The 20,583-nt window shown below is 41.9% G+C and overlaps 3 protein-coding genes and 1 long non-coding RNA gene across 6 annotated transcripts; 1 reads left to right on the top strand and 3 right to left on the bottom strand.

Moving 5' to 3' along the window:
- Positions 1 to 1,116: 1,116 nt before the first annotated feature.
- LOC115666354 (cationic amino acid transporter 5-like) lies at positions 1,117 to 3,747 on the bottom strand. Its single transcript, XM_056307871.1, has one exon. It carries the CDS (start codon positions 3,678 to 3,680, stop codon positions 1,875 to 1,877), a length of 1,806 nt encoding a protein of 601 aa, XP_056163846.1. The 5' UTR covers positions 3,681 to 3,747; the 3' UTR covers positions 1,117 to 1,874.
- A 3,384-nt stretch (positions 3,748 to 7,131) lies between these two features.
- Positions 7,132 to 9,284, bottom strand: LOC130137119 (uncharacterized). Of its 2 annotated transcripts, none has more exons than XM_056307872.1 (4): positions 9,149 to 9,284; positions 8,203 to 8,510; positions 7,961 to 8,067; positions 7,132 to 7,388 (listed from the first exon to the last, which is right to left on the bottom strand). In XM_056307872.1, exons 2-4 carry the CDS (start codon positions 8,446 to 8,448, stop codon positions 7,277 to 7,279), a joined length of 465 nt encoding a protein of 154 aa, XP_056163847.1. In that variant the 5' UTR covers positions 8,449 to 8,510; positions 9,149 to 9,284; the 3' UTR covers positions 7,132 to 7,276. The 2 variants fall into 2 exon arrangements, with proteins under 2 accessions (XP_056163847.1, XP_056163848.1); XM_056307873.1 differs by having other exon boundaries at positions 7,132 to 7,383; positions 9,149 to 9,283.
- A 282-nt stretch (positions 9,285 to 9,566) lies between these two features.
- Positions 9,567 to 13,756, top strand: LOC130137121 (uncharacterized). Of its 2 annotated transcripts, none has more exons than XR_008815759.1 (3): positions 9,567 to 10,007; positions 10,099 to 10,191; positions 13,516 to 13,756. It is a non-coding gene; the product is annotated as an uncharacterized LOC130137121 (long non-coding RNA). The 2 variants fall into 2 exon arrangements; XR_008815758.1 differs by having other exon boundaries at positions 9,580 to 10,007; positions 13,569 to 13,756.
- A 2,156-nt stretch (positions 13,757 to 15,912) lies between these two features.
- Positions 15,913 to 18,083, bottom strand: LOC130137109 (cationic amino acid transporter 5-like). The gene has a single exon (XM_056307852.1). The coding sequence runs from the start codon at positions 17,927 to 17,929 to the stop codon at positions 16,124 to 16,126; it is 1,806 nt and encodes a 601-aa protein (XP_056163827.1). The 5' UTR covers positions 17,930 to 18,083; the 3' UTR covers positions 15,913 to 16,123.
- Positions 18,084 to 20,583: the final 2,500 nt, after the last annotated feature.

The raw sequence follows: 20,583 nt of genomic DNA, 5'->3' as shown, positions 1-20,583 counted from the left end.
GAGGTTGCTGCCTCAACGCCTCGCCTAGCCACTAATGAGGTTCGCCCTCGTCGGATCGAGCAAGGGCTTGTTGGCAGGTGAGGGCACACCTCACCGGTGGTTGGGCATGGTCGACGTCACCATGGGCAAGCAAGGCCGAGCTCGTCTCACCGGCCCTCGCCTCTGGCTGATCGCCACGATCCAGCAATCGGCCTGAGGAAGAAGGAAGGAAAAATAAATAAAAAATAAATTAAAATATTATCAAAAATTGTTTACGTCAGCGCTGCATGTGCATCGCTGATCATGCCACGTTAGTGCCGACAGGCCAAAATTGACCAGATAGACTGAATTGGCATAAATGCAAAAAGTTTAGGACTCAATTGGCAGAAAAAAAAATTTACAACTTAACTGGCACAATTATAAATTTAGGACCTTTTTTATAATTTTCTCACGCGGGACAAGAGAGTTTGTTTCTAGATTCACTGGAAATGCCAAGCAACTTTGTTTCACCTTTTGTTACTTTATTTGTACCTATAAAACTGTTTGATTGCAGTTTTATTCATCCGGCTCTAACCCCGTTGCTTGTACTCAATCACGGAATTAGAACATGCGATGAGAAGTGCTTCTTCCATCGCGAAGAACAACGAGAGCAAATCGAATCGAAATTACCCTAGGAGATTGTTTTATTCGTCATTTTTGAGGGTATGATCGTTGCTCATCTACATTTGCTGAAGCGCCGCGGGAAGGAACCGACCAAGAAGGGCCAAGGGAGACCGTGCTGTGAAGCGCAGCAAATAAAACTGGGATGCTCACATTGGATGAATATGTTCCGTTAATCTTAGCTCTCTTTTTCCTTCCCCATTTTGTAATGATTGTGTTCTGGCGAATTGAACGGGACGTGTTATTGAATAACATTTGAGCCACAGCTTTGCTTTGTCTGTATGACTTTGTATCATTAAAATCAGCCTTCGTTAATCAGTTTGCCTGGTGCGATGCAACCATGGACTCTAGAGTGCCGGTACCTCTCTGCCTTGGGAAACTGCGATTGGGTTAAACTCTTACTTTCAACCTTCCGAATCGATTGTGGGCACGCGTCACGATCTCAGCTGGATTGCAAATGTTGATTGTCTCGTGTGGTTACAAGAAACGTGTGGTTACTAATCCAAAGTATGAGATACATCTCTTGTAATTCCAAGTCAAGTGCCCTGCTTTCATCAGTTACGAAAACCACTTCAGGAGCCAGTGGGCATGTAGTCCAACAAAAGAAGCAAGAGAAATCTCAGCGTACAATACAAGTCCCTCTCGAATCGAATTGGAAGCTTTTGGATTCGTTCCGTGTTTACCTGGCATGTTGGTTTGCATGCATCAGAAGGAACAAGAAACCAGTGGAAATGCATCTTAGTCAAGTGTCGGGGTGCTGAGTGATTTGATGTAGCAGTCGGAAATTCCTAAAGCATCAGTAAAAGCCAGAACTTGCTGGAGTGATGGTAGAATGTAACAGTTGTTATTGTGCATTGTGGTTCTTCTAGTATGACAAAATGTGTATAGAAGGTCAATAGCTATCTACGATAACTCTTGTGAGATCGATCGTCTGAGTCAAAGTTTGTGTTCTACTGGAACACGTCTCTTGGCACTGATTTCGGGTATTCTCGGTGAAATGAATGCAGAGAAGCTTCTCACCGACTGAAGAAATTTTGCTCAAGAGGCAGCTGCATAATGAAAGCATGTAAGGCTATGGAGATTAAATGGCAGAAACACTATTAACTCTATTGCTTCTGGCAAGGAAGAGACAGATTCTTGCTACGATCTATCTAAAACTTGCTGAAGTCTCTTCCTGATTTGTTTGTGCGCCTAAATGGCCGATAGATATTTAGAGCTCGAAAACTGTGAGACTTTTAAGGGAAAGAAACATGTGCCTCCCTCGTGTTGCTTTGGCCTTCGTCTTCAATGTCCGCCTGCTGAGGTTTTGCCTCGGGTTGCTGTGGCTGATGTGCCATATCATAGGTTGCATGGAGCCCAAAGAGAAGATAGTACATGAGCATTACTATGGTGCATATTACAAATCGTAGGAAAGCTGCAGAACCCGATGAACTCATTAGAAACACATTTGTTGCTATAGACAATGATGGAATCCATGGGACGAGAGGAACTCCCCAAGCTTTTGGCGTTCTCTGCTGTGGCAAGAACTTGTAAATCCCTAAAGTGCCCAAGAACCAAAGTGGTACAGTTACGCAATACCCAATCCAGCCATTTGAGTTCAATCCCCAGTAAGCTGAAGTCCCTATAGAGGATGCTACAATTATCAGCAAGAAAGCAACCAGCTTCGGCAGGTTCTGTCGAGGTGTTTTATCTCGTACATAGTATCTCCTCACAAGAACAGCGACTGCCATCATTGTGAAAATGAATAGCGTGCTTACAGATAACAAGCTTGCAAGTATGTCCAGGCCTGAGAAGAAAGCCATGAGAGCACTTGAAATGGTAATCAGAAGAGTTGCGTTGATGGGAGTTCTAGTTTTGGGGTGGACAAGGGCAAACCACGGCGGGATCATGTGGGCTCGCGCAATATGAGTGGTGTACCGTGCTTGGCCAAGGGCCCCAATAATAAGAACGGTCGTCATGCTCTTCAGAGCTCCAAGATCTACCAGATACTTCGCCCACCTTAGTCCCACGCTTTGAAAAGCAACAGAGAAGGCTGCATTTTCGTCTAATTCAGTGTACTTCTGCATCATGCTAAGCGCAAGAGCCATCAAGCAGTATGTCACCGTGATGATCGACATAGATACGAGCAGTCCTATGGGTATATCTTTCGAGGGGTTCTTTGTTTCCTCAGCCATGTTAGATATACTATCGAATCCAGTATACCCAAAATATACAACAGTCGCTGCTTGGAAGATCCCTTTAGGCCCGTAAGGCATAAAAGGTGTTAAATTAGAAGTGTCTGCATGAATGAATCCTGCAATTATGATGAAAAGAATTGCCACAGTGTTGATTACAGATGCTATCCAATTGATGCGCGAAGCCTGCCTTGTGCTGATCATTGCAATTGTGGCAGTAATAAACAGAACAGCAACGGCGATCGGGTCCAGGAGATTGTAACCGTTTCGAAGACTCGTATGAATGCGCAACGAGTTGGAGGGACGGTTCAGTAAGTTTGTGAAGTAGGAAGTCCAAGCCCTGGCAACTGCTGCCTTCCCAACAACGGTTTCCAGGAGTATGTTCCCTGCCGCTAGGAATGCAACGAAATCACCTAGTTCTACCCTCAAGTAAGCAAAAGATCCACCTGCCACGGGGATTTCTACCGCAAATTCCGTGTAGCAGAAGACTGAAAGCATTGCAGATGCACCCGCTACGACATACGACAGGACAATGGCTGGTCCGGCATGTTTATGAGCTTCTTGGCCAGTGAGCACAAAAATGCCGGCTCCGATGTGACCTCCCAATCCAATCCACGTGAGATCCCACCAGTTTAGGCAACGTTTCATGTCGTTCTCGCTCCGTTTCCTGAGCTCCTCGACCTCGACAACATCGTCCGACCTGCCTTTGATCCTATCCTTCAGCCGGAAACAAATTTGCGACAAGGCAGATCTATAGGTTCCCCAATTTTTGAAGGATTCTTCTGGGAAGAAATCTTGCTTGCTCCATCTCCAGTAACTTCTCTGTCCAACCTGATCATTTGTTGATTCTTCATTGAAACTATTCATGGTTTCACTGAATAGAGAAACTGAGATGGAAGTTTGAAATACTCGTTGGAAGCTCTATTCGCCATTACCCGATTGACACGTGATATTTGTAGGAGAAGACACGCTAAAATGTCTGACACCACTTTTTCCCCCTTCCAATTATGGCCCATCCTTTTTTACCGTCTTGTACGAAGTTTGGCAAGAGGTCGCAGTCTTTCGAAGTGGGACAGTGTTGGATGCTTGTTTTCATAGGTATGTGATGGTGGACTGACAGCCACAGGACTTTTCTGAGTGCTGCCTTGTGAACTGTCCATGTCCTTGGATATTATAATGCGTGATGCTCTTATCCTCTCGTAAAAGATCCTTGCTACTAGATTGCCTCGGTTACAACAAGAGGGTAGAGACAGCTTCATAAACTTGCAACAAACGAGTTGTTATGCTTCCCCTTTTGTGTTTCCCTCCCACGGTGTAGTCTCGTAAAAGATAATTCCTACTCGATTTCATGTATCGCGCTCAATATGATACCATAACTTTTCGATCACTTATTTAAGTCCCTTTAACTTTCTTCATTTGAGTTACTTTGGTCACTTACTCGCTAAAAAAGCCGATGTGGCATCATTTAAAAAAAGGCACATTGAATCAATTTTATCTTTAGAAATAGTATCGCGTCACCATTTTCATCTATTCAAATTAGGATTAAATATAACACCATACGGAAGATTTGTGACTTTCGGTCTACTCAATTGATAACCATGGCCTTTAGCAAGATTACGGGGCCATCCAGGATTCTGAAATGGTCTAAAAAGATATAAAACTCTTGGTGAGAGAGACTTAAGACTCATTTTTGTCGAGGCGACTTCTTGTGCTGGTGTTGGGCAAATTTTTCCTCCCACGTGACCATTAATCCCAAGAAGCTTGGCTTTTGGGAAAATCAGTCAGAGAGGAGTGATATCAGCTGATAGCTGTGCGCGCCTCTTTGATCAGGACATGTTTGTCCCATTGCGCAGACTTTCTGGCCCACGACCTTGAAAAACTCAGAAGTCCTCGGCGTTACCCCACTGTATTCGCAGAACGAAAGTCTCATGTCCACTTCATCAATCAATTCATCTATTCGACCAAAACAAAATCAATCATCTACTTCTCAAATTCCTCCCCAGCTCCCCCATTAGCTCACGACAATGGATCTAAACAATATCATCTTCATTCTCCGTATGTAGTTTCTGTAGTAGGAAAAAAAGAGGGAAAAATAACATAAATGATTCATTAACTTTAGCCCAATGTGTAATGTCATTCCTAAACTTTTAATTTGTTCAATATGATCCATGAATTTTTAATTTGTTCGATATAGTCATTGAACTTTTTACACATGCTCAATTTAATCCCTAGAATATATAAAAATATTCAACGTTGTTCTTCCATTAATTCAAGTTAACGGAATATATTGATTTGACTTCTAATCTGGTACGTTTAAATGGTAGATAAAAAATATGTTACAAGTGAATTTATAATAGTCCTTTTAAATTGTTTAATTTGAAAAAATGATTATCCATGTTATTTGATGAAGTGAATTTGTATATCCTTATTTGAGTTAAATATCTTACATGGATAACCCACGTGTAACGTTGTTTTTTTTTTACCACCGTTCAAACTTACCAGATTGGAAGTCAAATTAGTAATTCCGTTAACTTGAAGTAATGGATATTTTTATATAGTTTAGGGATTAAATTGAACATTTACAAAAAATTTAGGAAACACAATGAACAAATTAAAAGTTCAAGAACGACATTGCATGTTGAGCCAAAATAGAAAAATCATTTGTGTAAATATGCCAAAAAAGGATAATAACAGAGTGCCATGGTTCTTCCCAGTCAAAGACTAAATAAACCAAAGTGATGAAGAGAAGGGACCGGACCAAGTTACCGGTGCATCCTTTTGTAGTTGCTGTGATTGTTGATAAGTGTTGTAACCGTTATGAGTTAATGGCCCAACATTAGTACACGTGTAACCGTTATGTGTTAATGGCTTAACATTAGTGCACGTTTAACCGTTATGTGTTGATGGCTCAACATACGTGCACGTGTAACCGTTATTTTCTCTCGTCTATAAATAAATGTGTCTTCTGAGTTCAAAGTAGACATAGAGAAAGAATTCCTCGAAGTACATCTACAGCGTCTCTTGAGTTTTCTCTTCAATAATATTCCTCAAGTGTGCTGGTTTCAAGAAGTGTTCGATAGAGTCCTGCTCGTATAGTGCTAATACAAACAGGTTCGAGGTGTTGTATCTTAGGAAGCACAGTTCGTGAAGCTGCTAAGCACTGTTGGCAGAAACTAATCGCCTTAAAGAGATTCGGCTAGCCGTACCTCACCTCCTGTTTTACTTTTATTATCACTTTCTCAAATTTATTCTGGTTACAACAAACAGTGTTACATAATTTGTTCTTCTATTTTTTCCAACAATCTTAAGGCGATTAGCTTACTGTTTGTTGTTTTTATCAGAAAATCGAGATGGCTGATAACAATCAAGTACCCAATGATATCCAGAATGTTTCTGGAGACGTTCCTATGGTCGTTTTAACTGGTGAGGTTCAGACCTCGTGGCCTAGTGTTGTGGCAGCAAATGCGACGAGCCTTCGGGCTAAAACCATTTATGGTGATATGGGTGCAAGTCGTTTAACTGACATACCCGGGACTGTTTTTCACAACAGTACAGGCCAAATGGCGTATGGTTCAATTCCTGGAGAAATGGTTCAACAAGCTTAGCCTAATTTGATGGTACCATCTCCAGTAACACCGAATGAGAAACCGGAGAAATTTGCTGGTGCAGGCTTTAAGCAGTGGCAGAAGAAGATTCTTCTATTTGACCATGCTGAATCTGATCAAATACTTATCGGAGATATGCTCGATAATTAGCCTAGATGAGTAAAATGTCATGACGCTTGGGGAGTTGGAGGCTAGAAAGTATGGAGACTTTCTATGCCGAAATTATATCCTTAACTGTTTGGTAAACTCTCTATACAATGTTTATTGTAACATTAAAACTACTAAACAGTTATGGGAGTCCTTAGAAAAGAAATACAAAACTGAGGACGCGGGCACCAAGAAATTTGTGGTTGCCAAATTCTTGGATTTCAAGATGGTGGATTCTAAATTTGTCATGAATCAAGTCCGGGAATTGCAAATAATTCTGAACGACATCTTTGCTGAGGGAATGATACTTAGTGAATCATTCCAAGTGGCAGCTATTATTGAAAAGCTGCCTCCATGCTGGTCTGACTTCAAAAATTATTTGAAGCATAAACGGAAAAGAGATAAGCCTTGAAGATCTCATTCTGCGCCTCAGAATCGAGGAGGACAATAGGAGAAATGCAAACCCTCCTATGGAACCGAAGGCCAACACTGTGGAGTTTTCTAATTCCAAGCAAGATAGGAAGAGGAAGAAGTCATTTCAAGAAAAAGGCAAGCAGAAGGAACAGTCCCAAAAATTCCAAGGGACATGTTTTATTTGCAATAAGCCTAGCTACCTGGCTAAGGATTGCAAGAAGCGCCCAAGGAAAGGCAAAGGCGGTGGTACAACCAAATAACTAAATCTGACAGAGCAGGAAGATAATGAGAGACTGATTACTGTGGTTGTGTCTGAGGTGTCCTTGGTGTCAAACAATACCTATTGGTGGTTGGACACAAGTGCCGCAAATCACATTTGTGCCTTGGGTCATTTCGGAGCCACTCTATGCTGTCAAATGCACAAAAGAATGAAATGTTGGCCGAAACAAATGCAACGCTAATCAAGCAATAAGGGAAACATCATCAGTCTACTAACTGACTAGATGATCAAAGAGATGTGCCAATCAAAGTTTCGGTTTTCCGGATCGTTCTTTGATATCATTCATAAATTTAATGTGCATGAGATGGAACATTTTTCAAATATCCGAAGAAGAATCAAAGTTCTCCATAATTCACATTCAAAAACAAACTGCAAATTGATTTAAGAGTAAGCAATTAAATGACCAACACGAACCTATTTCTTTCACCAAGATACGAAGACGTCTCCATAACCAAGTCACCAAATTGCAGAAGCAAACAAAATTACAGGCACAAATAAAGAAGGATCAAGAACAGCAGTCCAGTTTGAATAAGTGATGTCAGTGAACACATACTTTATTGAACATCCAATCGCAATTAGTTTCTAATACTCTGATTTTAAGGAACCTAGGATGCATTCAATATTGATTGTATTATTTTCTGGTGAATTTATATAACTTGGTCATCAAGGATGACTAGAGTGACCAAAAGTGTTTAATATACCTAAGAAGAGCAATCCCACAAAAATCTTCTTGAAGATGGAGGGGCTGCCTTCCACCAACATACATGAGAAAAAATTTCTGCAAATAGCTTATATCTCCTTTGGGCGACTGCATTCAAAGAGAAATACAGGGAAAACTCATTACAGTTCTACGAGCACGAAATTGTTAGAAGGAATTCAATTTTATGCATAAATCTTTTCTCAGGAAGAAATTGAAACTAGACAGAGTCGAAGAACCGCAGACCTGGACAGATTGTTGGTAGAGGAGGAATTTTGATGGAATGTCTAGTGATGGACTTCGGCTGTCATGTTCTTGCTCTTGTTCTTCCTCCTCCACCTCCTCTTCCTCATCCTCTTCATCGGAAAGAGGAGGCTTCGAAGCTGAGGGCAAGTTTTCGTAACTGAAACTATCCTCTCCTCCTTCAAGATAATGAGAGGCTGCTCTGCGAGGGTGTCTTTGGTGTCTCTGCTTCTTCTCTCGCTTCCCCATCTCCTGGAATGCCCAATACCACGCCTATGGTGCAGACAAGTTCCTCAATGTCTTATATTGGCCTGTGAAGATTGTGAAGTTCACCATGATCCATTATTACCCTCATCAGGTAACAAATCTCGGACAACTGATAGAAAGAAAACAACATGTCCGTTCTCCATTACTGTAAAAGGACTACCACCCATGGGAGATGCTACATGATTGAGTGTACAGGTGTGGATGTAAAACCTTTGATGAGGAACTGCCACTGGACAAAATTGAGCCAATTTCACATAAATAAACATCTTATCCCACGACTTGACGAGCTAATTACAAGGCCCGCTGTCTCCCAAACATGACCAATTGATCTGGAAATCGGGTTCACATATGCAAATTAATTTCCAATTGGTTCTCATTCTCAATGTGGGTCAATCTTGCATCCAGTGAAACCTTTATTTGTTTTCCCCCAACAGGTTCTAACAGTTAACAACAAGAAATCATACAAACTAAAAGTTATGACCCATTGAACTCACATTTCTCCTGATTAATGCAAGTATTTGAAGAGCTTTAAGCAAAAGAAATTCTAGAAACCATTTCAAGGAAACGAAATAAAAACCCTTTCTTGAACAAGCCCAGAAGATGCTCCCACGTAAACACCGAACAACCGGAGAAAGAAAGAACCTAAAGGGCTTGAGACTTGAGAGAGAGAGAGACGATAAACCTGGTGATGGCAGCGGCGAGGGGCTTAGGCTACGGAGAGACGAGCAGAGTGGCAAGAGAGCAGAGGTTGAACTGGGGTGAGAATTATAAAGGGTTTCTGTTCTGTTCAGGTTGTACTTTTTTCTTGGTCGAAAAAATCTCGATATTAATTAAACTGAAGAATTCTTAAACAAAAACCCGGACATAGAGGTATCCAAACATAGCAGGTCCCATGGAGATTAGAGATTGTGGAGGACGGGCTAACCAAATAGACGAAAGGGTATTCAAACGTTGGGCCTTCGCGATTCAATCTGCTACTTGATTTGCGGAACGGCAACAATGAGCCAAGGAAATATTTGTCAATTGGTCCATAAGGAGCCTGGCCTCTTCTATTAAGATTTCCAGCTCCCACTGCACGTGTACTTTCCTCTGCACCGAATCTGTTAACTCTACACAGTCCGACTCTATCACCCGCTCGCTCTCTCTCTCCTCGATTGAAATCGCTTCAAAGCTTCGATCAGAGCCAAAGTTTACGTCTAAAGCGCCGACGAAGCTGGAACCTTCATGGCAAATCCATCTAGTAGAGCTCCCGTCTCATCTCTGAGGACCCCCGAAATAGCTCCTTCAGTTGCGCCTTCAAGGAAAGCTCCATCTATATTGATTTTGAAGGTAAGGTTTTTCGGTGGGATCCAATTCTTTGTCGATTGAATTGAGTCGTTTCTGTGTAAAGTTTCAAACTTTGATTGTTCCACTTGTTGAAATTTCCGAGCATCGTCCGCGCGGAGTCAATTAGGGTTCTTGAATTTGGCGGTTTTCTTCGGAATACAAAATCGTTCCTCGCTTTCTAGATAAACCATAAGATAGCCGCGACTGCATCGAAGGTAAGTGGGTTACCTGGCTGTAAAATCTGATCTTGGAACCATACCTCAATTCGCGTCAGATTTTAACGCGAAACTTGGATGTTTACTTCAGGATCTGTCCAAACCGAGTTTGTCCAAGAACAGAGCAAGAATAGGTGTTCCACTGATTCCTCTTCTTGATCACAGAAAGGGCATGCTGGCGTAGGTATGATTTTTCGCCTGTAAAGGTTCTCTGTTGTAGGAAGTGCATTTTGACATGTGCTCCATAGAAAGATTTTAACTTTGGGGGGTGTCTTCATGTTCCAAATATGATGCCAAAGCTTGCGGGATGGCTGGAAAGATGATGTTGCTTGCATTCTATGTTGTGGGTTGTCCTTCTCTCTAATCAAATTGTAGGAACTTTTAACTGAATAGGATCCTGATTTTGTAACTGTCCACATCAGTTTATCCTGTGTAGGCCGAGGATTCAGGGGAACGGCTAGGATTTCATGCACTGTTTGTTCTTCAAAAAGTCTTCTGAGTTTGTGGGTATCCCAACTCATCTCTCCTCGTATGATTAATTCAGCAACTCTTGTAGGGTCACTCAAGTTTGCGGGTCCCCCTATAATTCCTTTTTTTAGCCATCTATCTTCTCGAATGTTAATGCTTTCTCCTGTTCCCACTGACCATATCACTGATTCTGAGATATTTTCTCTCCCCATCAACAAACTTTGCCAACCCCAAGAGGGACGAGAACCCCTCCCTGCATGCCAGAATGAGCTTGAAGGAAAATAAATTCCTTTTAGAATTTGGCACCATAAAGATGATTGATTCTGAGATAGCCTCCATGCTTCTTGTTTTCCAAGCATTGCTCTGTTGAAAGCTACTAAGTCTCTGAATCCCATCCCCCCTTTATCTTTTCTTGTTTTGAGCAGTTCCCATCTTTTCCAATGTAGTCCTCTTCGTGATTCCCCACTCTTCCACCAAAATGCAGCAGTTCTTTTTTCTATAGACTGACATATCGACACTAGGATTTTGAAGATAGACATCGCATACTGAGGAAGAGCTTGTATCACAGCTTTGGTTAAAATCTCCTTCCCCGCCTTCGAAATTAAGTTTTCTTTCCGTCCCTCTAATTTCCTGTTCACTCTTGCTAAAAGCCATGCAAACATTTCTTTTTTCGAGGCACCCCAATCCAAAGGAATCCCTAAATATTTCCCAGTCTTTTCTACTTCAGGGACTCGAAGTTCAGCTGCCATGTTTCTTCTCAATGATTATGGGCAGTTTGAGCAAAAAGAAATGCCAGATTTGTTTAAGTTTATTGCTTGCCCAGATGCAAAACAATATTGATTCAAAATCATTGCTAAATTCTGACATTCTTTCACATTTCCATCTAAGAAAAAAATAGAGTCATCGGCAAAAAGTAGGTGTGAAAGGACTGGACAAACCCTGTTCAACTTTATTCCCACTAGAGTACCCTTCTGAATTGCTTTTGTCATCGAAGCCGAGAGGATGTTGGCCATTAAGATGAATAAGTAAGGGGACATGGGGTCTCCTTGCCGAATGCCTCTCGATGGTTGAAAATAGGGTAGTGGTTCGCCGTTAAACTTCACACTAAAAGATACCGAGGTAACACATTTCATAACTCTATTTACCCACCATTCACTGAATCCCATCTTTAACAAACATGCCTCCAGAAAATCCCACTCCACTCTATCATATGCCTTTTTCATGTCTAATTTCAACACAGCCTGAAATTTTCTCCTTCTTTTTCTTATTCTCAATTGATGCAAAACTTCCTGCACTATCAAAATATTGTCTTGGATTTGCCTGCCTCCCACAAAAGCACTTTGTTCTCCTGCTATGAGTTCTGGAAGCCACGGTTTCAATCTATTTGCCAAGACTTTAGATATTATTTTGTAAGCAAAATTACACAGGCTAATTGGTCTGAAGTGGTCTAACCTTTCTGGATTCTGAACTTTTGGGACCAAAGTGATGTGAGTTCTGTTCAACTCTGGGTTAAGATGTCCGGATCTGAAAAAAGACTGTACTTCATCAAAAACTCCCTGTTTAATGTCCTCCCAATGGTGTTGATAAAATTGGCCTTTCAAACCATCCGACCCCGGCGCTTTTAAGGGACCCATCTGAAATACAGCATTATGGACTTCTCCCATTGTGATTTCAGCATTTAACGTTTGGTTCATCTCCGCTGTGACAATATTAGGGCATTGCTGCAAAACAGGGTCAAAATTCCGGGGACCCACTGAGTTGGTAGAGTTCTTTGAAAAAGTCCACTGTCATTTCTTTCAAGCTCTTTGTGTCCCGAACCCAGTAATCTTCAGCATTTTTTAGCATGGATATTCTATTCCTCTGCCTCCTTTGAATTGTGGTAGCATGAAAAAATTTTGTATTTTTATCCCCCCAGTACATGTCCTCTTGTCGCCATAACTTCTTGATCTGTTCAGCCAGTTCTTTTTTCCTGCATAAATTGGTCGGCAACACTTGAGTGTTAACTATACCTTGCAGCTCCTCTTTCTAGAGCTTTATCTTCTCATGGCTATTCTGAAAATTTTCTTTACTCCATTTAGCCAATTCTGCAGCTACTACTCTGATTTTCTGCACTAAATTTTCCTCTTTCAAACAGGACAGGTTCCAAGTTCGCTTAATGATACTGCCACATTCCTCATGCTCTAGCCAAAAGGCTTCAAATTTAAAGATTTTCTTTCTTTTTACCTTTTCTGCTGATAATATCATTAGGAGGGGGCTGTGATCCAAGCCTATAGCTGGTAGTGCGTAGACTTCAGCTTCAGGAAATAAAACTCTCCGGTCGATGCTGCAAACAGCCCTATCAAAGTCTTTTTTTGACAAAATCCTTTCCCTTCGCGATTATTTGCCCACGTAAAAACGCAACCCTTGCTCTCCAAATCCATTAAACCACAAGCATTGAGGAAATCTCGAAATGCATTCATTCTATACATCTCTGTTGTTCTCCTTCCCACCTTTTCCCAATGATACAACGTTTCATTAAAATCCCCTAAACACACCCATGGTAAGGTGTTGAGGGCACTCAATTCCTGAAGTTGTTCCCATAGTCTCATTCTTTCCTGGAAAATAGTTGGTGCATACACAAAGGTGACCCTAAAAAAGTTCCTCAGCTCAGCATCCTCCATTGTAACATCAATAAATTCATTTGTAGCTGAGTTTACACTCAAAGAAAACCCATCGTTCCACATTAAAGCTAACCCCCCACCGATTCCTACAGGGTTCACCACAAAGTAGTTTTGGAACTTTAGATTTCTGTTACCTCTTCGAACCACTAGCTCTTGATTCTTGGTTTCCATTAAGAACACTACATCGGGCCTATCTTGATCCACGAGTGCTCTTAAAGCTTGGACTGTCAAAGGTGTGCCCAACCCTTGACAATTCCAACATAAAAGCTTCATTCAGGCAAAGGGGGAGCTACCTAGGATGTAGAGAATAGCTGTAGAGCCTTTTCTGTTTTTTTTCGCTAGATTTTATAGTTTTTTTTTTTCCTCTTTCTTTCTATCAGGCATTAGAACAAACGCTGGGTGTGCATTCACTCAGCAATGAAATATGGGGCAGGGAACCACTCGAGTATCGGCATCACCGAGACGCTGCCAAAGGAACATCTCCTTCGCTGATGCACAACCAGCGGAGAACAAGACAGCACGGACGAAACAGATCGGCTTTGTCGCAGTCAGGGGGTATCGGCAAACCTTGAATGAAAAATCGATGAAGAAAGAAGTAAGTAAAGATGATGCGTTGAAGAAGGAGAAAACTCCAACAAAGTGGAGAGGTAGACTCCCGATGAGGGAGATGGAAGCTCTCGCGAAGGGGAGAGAGAGAGCTCTCACGAAGGAGAGGGAGAGGGGGGGTTAAAGAACCGAACTGATTCAGGTTGTACTTGGCTTGGGAAAAATGCGCGCACTAAACATAGAGCATTCAAATAAACAAAAATAATATGGGAAAATTTCAAATAAACACATGAAGTGTCATCATTTTCTTAAAAAAAGACTCGAAATAGATCTTGTTTAACACAAAAGGCTTGAAGTGGCCATGGCAATTTCAAATAAGAGTTTGATCTCGCTGGCCAGCTAAATGATGGCCGATCAAGGGCTATTAAAAAGATTTTAACCTAAAATTTAGTTGAATTAAATTAAAAATTAAAAAAGTTAAAGGCTTTAAAAAAAATATAGGCAGAGTGGCTGTTGCCCCATCGTCGTTAGGGCGTCGACAATGGCCAACCGAGTCACTAGTACCTTGGCGAGGTTGCTGCCTCAACGCCTCGCCTAGCCGCTGGTGAGGTTTGCCCTTGTCGGATCTAGCAGGGGCTTGTTGGCATGTGAGGGCACACCTCACTAGTGGTTGGGTGTGGTCGACGTCACCATGGGCAAGCAAGGTCGAGCTCGTCTCACCGGCCCTCGCTTCTGGCTGATCGCCGCGATCCAACAATCGGCCTAAGGAAGAAGGAAGGAAAAATAAATAAAAAATAAATTAAAATATTATCAAAAATTGTTTACGTCAGCGCTGCACGTGCATCGCTGATCATGCCACGTTAGTGCCGGCAGGCCAAAATTGACCAGATAGACTGAATTGGCATAAATGCAAAAAGTTTAGGACTTAATTGGCACAAAAAAAAATTTACAACTTAACTGGCACAATTATAAATTTAGGACCTTTTTGATAATTTTCCCACGCGGGACAAGAGAGTTTGTTTCTAGATTCACTGGAAATGCCAAGCAACTTTGTTTCACCTTTTGTTACTTTATTTGTACCTTTAAAACTGTTTGATTGCAGTTTTATTCATCCGGCTCTAACCCCGTTGCTTGTACTCAATCACGGAATTAGAACATGCGATGAGAAGTGCTTCTTCCATCGCGAAGAACAACGAGAGCAAATCGAATCGAAATTACCCTAGGAGATTGTTTTATTCGTCATTTTTGAGGGTATGATCGTTGCTCATCTACATTTGCTGAAGCGCTGCGGGAAGGAACCGACCAAGAAGGGCCAAGGGAGACCGTGCTGTGAAGCGCAGCAAATAAAACTGGGATGCTCACATTGGATGAATATGTTCCGTTAATCTTAGCTCTCTTTTTCCTTCCCCATTTTGTAATGAATGTGTTCTGGCGAATTGAACGGGACGTGTTATTGAATAACATTTGAGCCACAGCTTTGCTTTGTCTGTATGACTTTGTACCATTAAAATCAGCCTTCGTTAATCAGTTTGCCTGGTGCCATGCAACCATGGACTCTCGAGTGCCGGTACCTCTGCCTTGGGAAACTGCGATTGGGTTAAACTCTTACTTTCAACCTTCCGAATCGATTGTGGGCACGTGTCACGATCTCAGCTGGATTGCAAATGTTGATTGTCTCGTGTGGTTACAAGAAACGTGTGGTTACTAATCCAGAGTATGAGATACGTCTCTTGTAATTCCAAGTCAAGTGCCCTGCTTTCATCAGTTACGAAAGCCACTTCAGGAGCCAGTGGGCATGTAGTCCAACAAAAGAAGCAAGAGAAATCTCAGCGTATAATACAAGTCCCTCTCGAATCGAATTGGAAGCTTTTGGATTCATTCCGTGTTTACCTGGCATGTTGGTTTGCATGCATCAGAAGGAACAAGAAACCAGTGGAAATGCATCTTAGTCAAGTGTCGGGGTGCTGAGTGATTTGATGTAGCAGTCGGAAATTCCTAAAGCATCAGTAAAAGCCAGAACTTGCTGGAGTGATGGTAGAATGTAACAGTTGTTATTGTGCATTGTGGTTCTTCTAGTATGGCAAAATGTGTATAGAAGGTCAATAGCTCTGTACGATAACTCTTGTGAGAACGATCGTCTGAGTCAAAGTTTGTGTTCTACTGGAACACGTCTCTTGGCACTGATTTCAGGTATTCTCGGTGAAATGAATGCAGAGAAGCTTCTCACCGACTGAAGAAATTTTGCTCAAGAGGCAGCTGCATAATGAAAGCATGTAAGGCTATGGAGATTAAATGGCAGAAACACTATTAACTTTATTGCTTCTGGCAAGGAAGAGACAGATTCTTGCTATGATCTATCTAAAACTTGCTGAAGTCTCTTCCTGATTTGTTTGTGTGCCTAAATGGCCGATAGATATTTAGAGCTCGAAAAGTGTGAGACTTTTAAGGGAAAGAAACATGCGCCTCCCGCGTGTTGCTTTGGCCTTCGTCTTCAATGTCCGCCTGCTGAGGTTTTGCCTCGGGTTGCTGTGGCTGATGTGCCATATCATAGGTTGCATGGAGCCCAAAGAGAATATAGTAAATGAGCATTACTATGGTGCATATTACAAATCGTAGGAAAGCTGCAGAACCCGATGAACTCATTAGAAACACATTTGTTGCTATAGACAATGATGGAATCCATGGGACGAGAGGAACTCCCCAAGCTTTTGGCGTTCTCTGCTGTGGCAAGAACTTGTAAATCCCTAAAGTGCCCAAGAACCAAAGTGGTACAGTTACGCAATACCCAATCCAGCCATTTGGGTTCAATCCCCAGTAAGCTGAAGTCCCTATAGAGGATGCTACAATTATCAGCAAGAAAGCAACCAGCTTCGGCAGGTTCTGTCGAGGTGTTTTATCTCGTACATAGTATCTCCTCACAAGAACAGCGACTGCCATCATTGTGAAAATGAATAGCGTGCTTACAGATAACAAGCTTGCAAGTATGTCCAGGCCTGAGAAGAAAGCCATGAGAGCACTTAAAATGGTAATCAGAAGAGTTGCGTTGATGGGAGTTCTAGTTTTGGGGTGGACAAGGGCAAACCACGGCGGGATCATGTGGGCTCGCGCAATATGAGTGGTGTACCGTGCTTGGCCAAGGGCCCCAATAATAAGAACGGTTGTCATGCCCTTCAGAGCTCCAAGATCTACCAGATACTTCGCCCACCTCATTCCCACGCTTTGAAAAGCCACAGAGAAGGCTGCATTTTCGTCTAATTCAGTGTACTTCTGCATCATGCTAAGCGCGGAAGCCATCAAGCAAAATGTCACCGTGATGATCGACATAGATACGAGCAGTCCTATTGGTATATCTTTCGAGGGGTTCTTTGTTTCCTCAGCCATGTTAGATATACTATCGAATCCAGTATACCCAAAATATACAACAGCCGCTGCTTGGAAGACCCCTTTAGGCCCGTAAGGCATAAAAGGTGTTAAATTAGTAGTGTCTGCATGAATGAATCCTGCAATTATGATGAAAAGAACTGCCACGGTGTTGATTACAGATGCTATCCAATTGATGCGCGAAGCCTGCCTTGTGCTGATCATTGCAATTGTGGCAGTAATAAACAGAACAGCAACGGCGATCGGGTCCAGGAGATTGTAACCGTTTCGAAGACTCGTATGAATGCGCAACGAGTTGGAGGGACGGTTCAGTAAGTTTGTGAAGTAGGAAGTCCAAGCCCTGGCAACTGCTGCAGCATTAACAACGGTTTCCAGGAGTATGTTCCCTGCTGCTATGAATGCAACGAAATCACCTAGTTCTACCCTCAAGTAAGCAAAAGATCCACCTGCCACGGGGATTTCTACCGCAAATTCCGTGTAGCAGAAGACTGAAAGCATTGCAGATGCACCCGCTACGATATACGACAGGACAATGGCTGGTCCGGCATGTTTATGAGCTTCTTGGCCAGTGAGCACAAAAATGCCTGCTCCGATGTGACCTCCCAATCCAATCCACGTGAGATCCCACCAGTTTAGGCAACGTTTCATGTCGTTCTCGCTCCGTTTCCTGAGCTCCTCGACCTCGACAACATCGTCCGACCTGCCTTTGATCCTATCCTTCAGCCGGAAACAAATTTGCGACAAGGCAGATCTATAGGTTCCCCAATTTTTGAAGGATTCTTCTGGGAAGAAATCTTGCTTGCTCCATCTCCAGTAACTTCTCTGTCCAACCTGATCATTTGTTGATTCTTCATTGAAACTATTCATGGTTTCACTGAATAGAGAAACTGAGATGGAAGTTTGAAATACTAGTTGGAAGCTCTATTCGCCGTTACCCGATGGACATGTGATATTTGTAGGAGAAGACACGCTCAAATGTCTGACACCACTCTTTCCCCCCTCCAATCATGGCCCATCCTTTTTTACCGTCTTGTACGAAGTTTGGCAAGAGGTCGCAGTCCTTCGAAGTGGGACGGTTTGGATGCATTGGTAAGTGATGGTAGACTCACATTTGAATAGACGAAACTAAGATGAAGTTTGAAATACTACCGTGATATTTGTAGGAGAAGACTTGACACCCTTTTCCCCCTCCAATCATGGCCCATCCTTTTTACCGTCTTGTACAAAGTTTGGCAAGAGGTCGCAGTCTTTCGAAGTGGGACAGTTTTGGATGCTTGTTTCATAGGCAAGTGATGGTGGACTCACAGCCACAGGACTTTTCTGAGTGTTGCCTTGTGAGCTGTCCATGTCCTATGCATGATGCTCTTATCCTCTCGTAAAAGACCCTTCCTACTAGATTGCCTCGGTTACAACTAGAGGGTAGTGACAGCTTCATAAACTTGCAACAAACGAGTTGTTATGCTTCCCCCTTTTGTGTTTCCCTCCCACGGTGTCGTCTCGTATAAGATACTTCCTACTAGATTTCATGTACTGTGCTCAATATGATATCATAACTTTTCGATCGCTTATTTAAGTCCCTTTAACTTTCTTCATTTGAGTTACTTTGATCGCTTACTCGCTAAAAAAAGTTGACATGGCATCATTTAAAAAAAAGGCACAATGAACTAATTTTATCTTCAAAAATAGTGTCACGTCACCATTTTTATCTATTCAAATTGGGACTAAACGTAACGCCATACAAAAGATTTGTGACTTTCGGTCTACTAAATTGATAACCATGTCCTTTAGCAGGATTACGGGTCCATCCAAAATTCTTGCTGAGAGAGACTTAAGACTTAATTAGTTTTGTCAAGGAGGCTCAGGATCTGGTGCGGCTCTCAGGCAAATTTTTCCTCCCACGTGACCACTAAATCAAGAAGCTTGGGCAAATCAGTCAAAGAGAGGAGTGACATCGGCTGATGGCTGCGCGTGCCTCTTTGATCAGGACATGTTTGTTCCGTTGCGCGGACCTGCTGTCCCACAACCTTGAAAAACTCCAAAGTCCTCGGCGTTAGCCCCCTGTATTTGCAGAACGAAAGTCTCCATGTTCACTTCATCAATCAATCATCTATTCGACCAAAACAAAATCAACCATCTACTTCTCAAATTCCTCCCCAGCTCCCCCATTAGCTCACCACAATGGATCTAAACAATATCATCTTCATTCTCCATATGTAGCTTATGAAGTAGGAAAAAAAAGGGAGAAAATGACATAAATGATTTATCAACTTTGGTCAAATGTGTAATATCATTTCTAAACTTTTAATTTGTTCAATATGATCCTTGAACTTTTAATTTGTTCGATATAGTCATTGAACTTTTTGTACATGCTCAATTTAGTCCTTGAAATGTACAAAAATATTTAATGTTGTTCTTCCATTAATTCAAGTTAACGGAAGTTGTTGATTTGGCTTCTAATCTGGTACGTTTGAACGGTGGATAAAAAAAAATGTTACAAGTGAATTATCCATAATCAACTCAAACTAGAATATAATAGTCCTTTTAAATTGTTTAATTTGAAAAAATGATTATCCATGTTATTTGATGAGGTGAATTTGTGTATCCTTATTCGAGTTAAATATCTTACATGGATAACCCACGTGTAACGTTATTGTTTTTGTCCACCGTTCAAACTTACTAGATTGGAAGCCGAATTAGTAATTCCGTTAACATGAATTAATGGATATTTTCATATAATTTGGGGATTAAATTGAATATTTACCAAAAATTTAGGAATCACAATAAACAAATTAAAAGTTCAAAGACGACATTGCATGTTGAGCCAAAATAAAGAAATCATTTGTGTAAATATGCCGAAAAAGGATAATAACAGAGCGCCATGGTTCTTCCCAGTCAAAGACTAAATAAACCAAAGTGATGAAGAGAGGGGACCGGACCAAGTTACCGGTGCAGCCTTTTGTAGTTGCTGTGATCGTTGATAAGCTGGCTAGGGATGTCAATCACTAAAGACTTGTGTACGAACTAATTCCAATCCATAAGTAGGGTCATGGTCATCCTCCCATGTATTGACCCAGGATACATCTAACCTTATTTAATTCAATGTGAAGTCCAATCTAATCCTGCCCCTTCCCTTATCCTAAAAGAATGCAATAGCCGCATCTTGTCCAAGCTCTCTCACTCCTATGATCGCTCTCTTGCTCCCTGTCTTCGTTAGAGCAGCTATCCACGAATCAACTTAATATCATTTACAACGACCCGGCCTATTTCACGCGGCTAAACCCTTAAAGAAGTACTGTGAATAACCACACAAAATACTGTCCATTCGAGGTAGGTGTTTCCTTATGATTGCACAATAGGATATCTCCATCCAACATGGGATTTGGGATGTCACACCAGGCATAGCAAGGATGACACCAAACTTGACTGCATACCTTGCAAGGCAGTTTACCCTCTGAAGTTAGAGAACTGACCGTGTGTCCATCATCCCATCTGTCGACAAGCCCTCAAAGTAATCTTGGCAC

Source organism: Syzygium oleosum, unplaced genomic scaffold, assembly GCF_021117445.2.
Source record: "Syzygium oleosum isolate NSW1041296 unplaced genomic scaffold, Sole_v2.1 Sole_v2.61, whole genome shotgun sequence".
NCBI lineage: Eukaryota > Viridiplantae > Streptophyta > Magnoliopsida > Myrtales > Myrtaceae > Syzygium > Syzygium oleosum.
This window is presented reverse-complemented; position numbering and strand designations above follow the sequence as displayed.

Bases quoted from the DNA above. Each gene is read 5' to 3' on its own strand.
- LOC115666354 (XM_056307871.1), bottom strand. From the start codon at position 3,680: ATGAATAGTTTCAATGAAGAATCAACAAATGATCAGGTTGGACAGAGA.
- LOC130137119 (XM_056307872.1), bottom strand. From the start codon at position 8,448: ATGGGGAAGCGAGAGAAGAAGCAGAGACACCAAAGACACCCTCGCAGA. The intron at 8,068-8,202 runs GTCTGCGGTTCT...CTTTGAATGCAG, and splicing joins TCTACCAACAATCTGTCCAG to TCGCCCAAAGGAGATATAAG. The intron at 7,389-7,960 runs GTATATTAAACA...TGCATTTGACAG, and splicing joins TGTGGGATTGCTCTTCTTAG to CATAGAGTGGCTCCGAAATG.
- LOC130137109 (XM_056307852.1), bottom strand. From the start codon at position 17,929: ATGAATAGTTTCAATGAAGAATCAACAAATGATCAGGTTGGACAGAGA.